We start from the raw sequence: 2381 nt of genomic DNA on the forward strand, positions 1-2381 counted from the left end.
AATGGGCGGGCAGCATCCGCATGACCCGCGCCGGCGGGAGGGCGTGGGGAGGCAGGCCAGGCGCGCACGCTGCCGGGCCGTATCGCCGCCCGCGCCGCCGCCGCCGCCAGGACTGGAAGTGAGCCGCCCGGGCCCCGAACGCCAGTCAGCCAGTGAGTGGGTCCCGCAGTCACCGGCAACCAGGGCGAATCATGGCGGCCGCCAAGGTAACCATGGGCCCGAGGCCGGGGGGAGTGCGCCTGCCGGATCAGCCTGGGGGCGTGAGAGGCTCCGGCGCTCACGTGTCTGGGATGATGCCGCAGGCGGAGCAAAATGGGGTGCCGGGAAGCGGTTCCACCTGGCAGCTGCGGGAGGGAGGGGGCCACTCCTCCCGGGTAGCACAGGCGGCCGGTGCGGAGACCGAGGTCCGACCTTGCAGTGGAAACTTTGCGGGCCGGACACTCCCACTTGGCCCGGGAGGGGAGTTGGTGTCTCACGCGGCTGAGCCAGGGCCGACGAAGAGGAGCGGGCGCGATTGGGGCCTGGTGCACCCTGGGCAGGGCAGCACTGGCGGTCCTCGACCTCCCCAGCGCTCTCCTGCTCCTGACCCCGCTGGTTGTTGACCCAGGCTTCTTCCAGGGGCCACAGGCCGGGCTGAAGCCTGATCCTATTACGTTTCAACGGCTCCGCCCTCCCACCAGTAGGGAAGTCACTTTGACTTCCGTTTTGTAAACTGCCTAGGAGACTTGGCTTGCGCCTTTGTGAATAAAAAGTCCAGGGACTCTTCCCCCTCCCCGCTTTCCCATCATTCCCATCTTCCCCCTCCCTCTCTCCATCTGACAACACTTACAGATACCCGCCTCGGAGCATTTGAGAGGCTTCTTTTTGAAAACGATGAAACAGATTGTCCTGGGAGCCTGTCACTCCTGTGAAGTTGTACTTGAAAGGGATTCTGTGTAATGTGAATCATTCACTAACCCAGAGGAAAGGCAACTCCAACACTTGACCTTTCCTCTTTCACCATTTCTTGAAACCTGGACACCATTTCAGTCTCTTTGGACTCCATTTCAACTTCTCTGGCAGAATACCATACTTAGTCCCAATCACTTGAATCATTTGGAATTTATTGCTTTTAATTTAAGTTCACGAAGGCAGCCCTCTAATCAAGCCTATACAACTTCTTAGCTCATTTTAAGTGCAGTGAACTTAAATATACCTAACATTTCAAACATTTGTCCTTAATCAAAACTCTGTGATAACCCTCAAGAGGAAAACATGGCCAACACATCATATTCCTATTTATTCAAGCAAACTAATCACATTTGCAATGGAAATTGTAAGCAGACAAATATATTTAAATGCTGTTCTATGACTTAAGTCTCTCCAGGCTCCCTAGATCTGTAGGCTTCTTCATGTTGTTAGTCTCTGTGGCCTAAGTGGCTTTTCTCTTTTCTGTAATTACTCTCAGTTTCATCCTTAGGAAAGTACTCTGGGTGCATGGACTTATGTATGTGTGCATATGAACACACAGGTGTGTGTGTGTGTGTGTGTGTGTGTGTGTATATGTATCTGTAACTTTTCAGCAGTTTCTCCGAGCATCACTAGGATTCAATTTTGAAAGCTACCTTAACCCTTTCAAGCCCAATAGCCCTTGACCTTTCCTTGGCATTAAATTTGCATGCAACCAAGATACAAGTCTTGGTATGAATTAATTCCCTAGAGTAGGTGGGACTAGGTACCCATTCGTTACTGTTAGTTTTATGTCTGCAGGTGATGTAAATGTTTTTACTTTTTTGGGAGATAAGGTAATTGAGAAACATAAATTGAGACATGTGCATAGAAATGGAATATAAGACTTGAGTAATATTAAGTAAAATAAGTGACCCGGTGCTGTGGCTCATGCCTGTAATCCCAGCACTTTGGGAGGCTGGGGCAGGCGGGTTAGTTGAGGCCAGGAGTTCAAGACCAGTCTGGCCAATGTGGCGAAACCCTGTCTCTACTAAAAATTAAAAAAAAGTTAGCTAGGCATGATGGTGGGCACCTGTAATCCCAGCTACTCAGGATGCTGAGACAGAAGAATGTCTTGAACCCAGGAGGCAGAGATTGCAGTGAGCCGAGATCGTGCCACTGCACTCCAGTCTCGGCAACAGAGTGAGACGCTGTCTGAAAAAAAAAAAAACCCCAAAAACAAACAACAACAACAACAAAAAACGTAAAATAAGTGATATGGAAGTTGGTTGAACTCTTTAGTTGTACTTCTACATAATAGTAGAAGTATCACATATCAAGGGCAGTTGATTTTTAGCTAAGTAATGAGTCAGGGAAAATGAAATGTTCATTTTTACTACTTGGGAGCTTGTGTTTTTGTTTATCTTGTGTTTTTGTTTATCTTGTGTTTTTGT

The 2381-nt window shown here is 49.3% G+C and overlaps 1 protein-coding gene across 2 annotated transcripts in view; it reads left to right on the plus strand.

The window, feature by feature from the left end:
• Positions 1–2381, plus strand: part of SLC25A13 (solute carrier family 25 member 13) — a 194462-nt gene continuing 192081 nt past the window's right edge. Inside the window, exon 1 of one of the 2 annotated variants that reach the window (XM_023226599.2) lies at positions 1–206. In XM_023226599.2, the coding sequence (XP_023082367.1) occupies positions 192–206 (15 nt within the window). In that variant the 5' untranslated portion in view covers positions 1–191. The remainder of the gene's footprint in view (positions 207–2381) is intronic. The other variant, XM_023226600.3, reaches the window with a different exon arrangement.

The sequence above is a fragment of the Piliocolobus tephrosceles genome, chromosome 8 (genome assembly GCF_002776525.5).
Source record: "Piliocolobus tephrosceles isolate RC106 chromosome 8, ASM277652v3, whole genome shotgun sequence".
In the NCBI taxonomy this organism is placed as follows: domain Eukaryota; kingdom Metazoa; phylum Chordata; class Mammalia; order Primates; family Cercopithecidae; genus Piliocolobus; species Piliocolobus tephrosceles.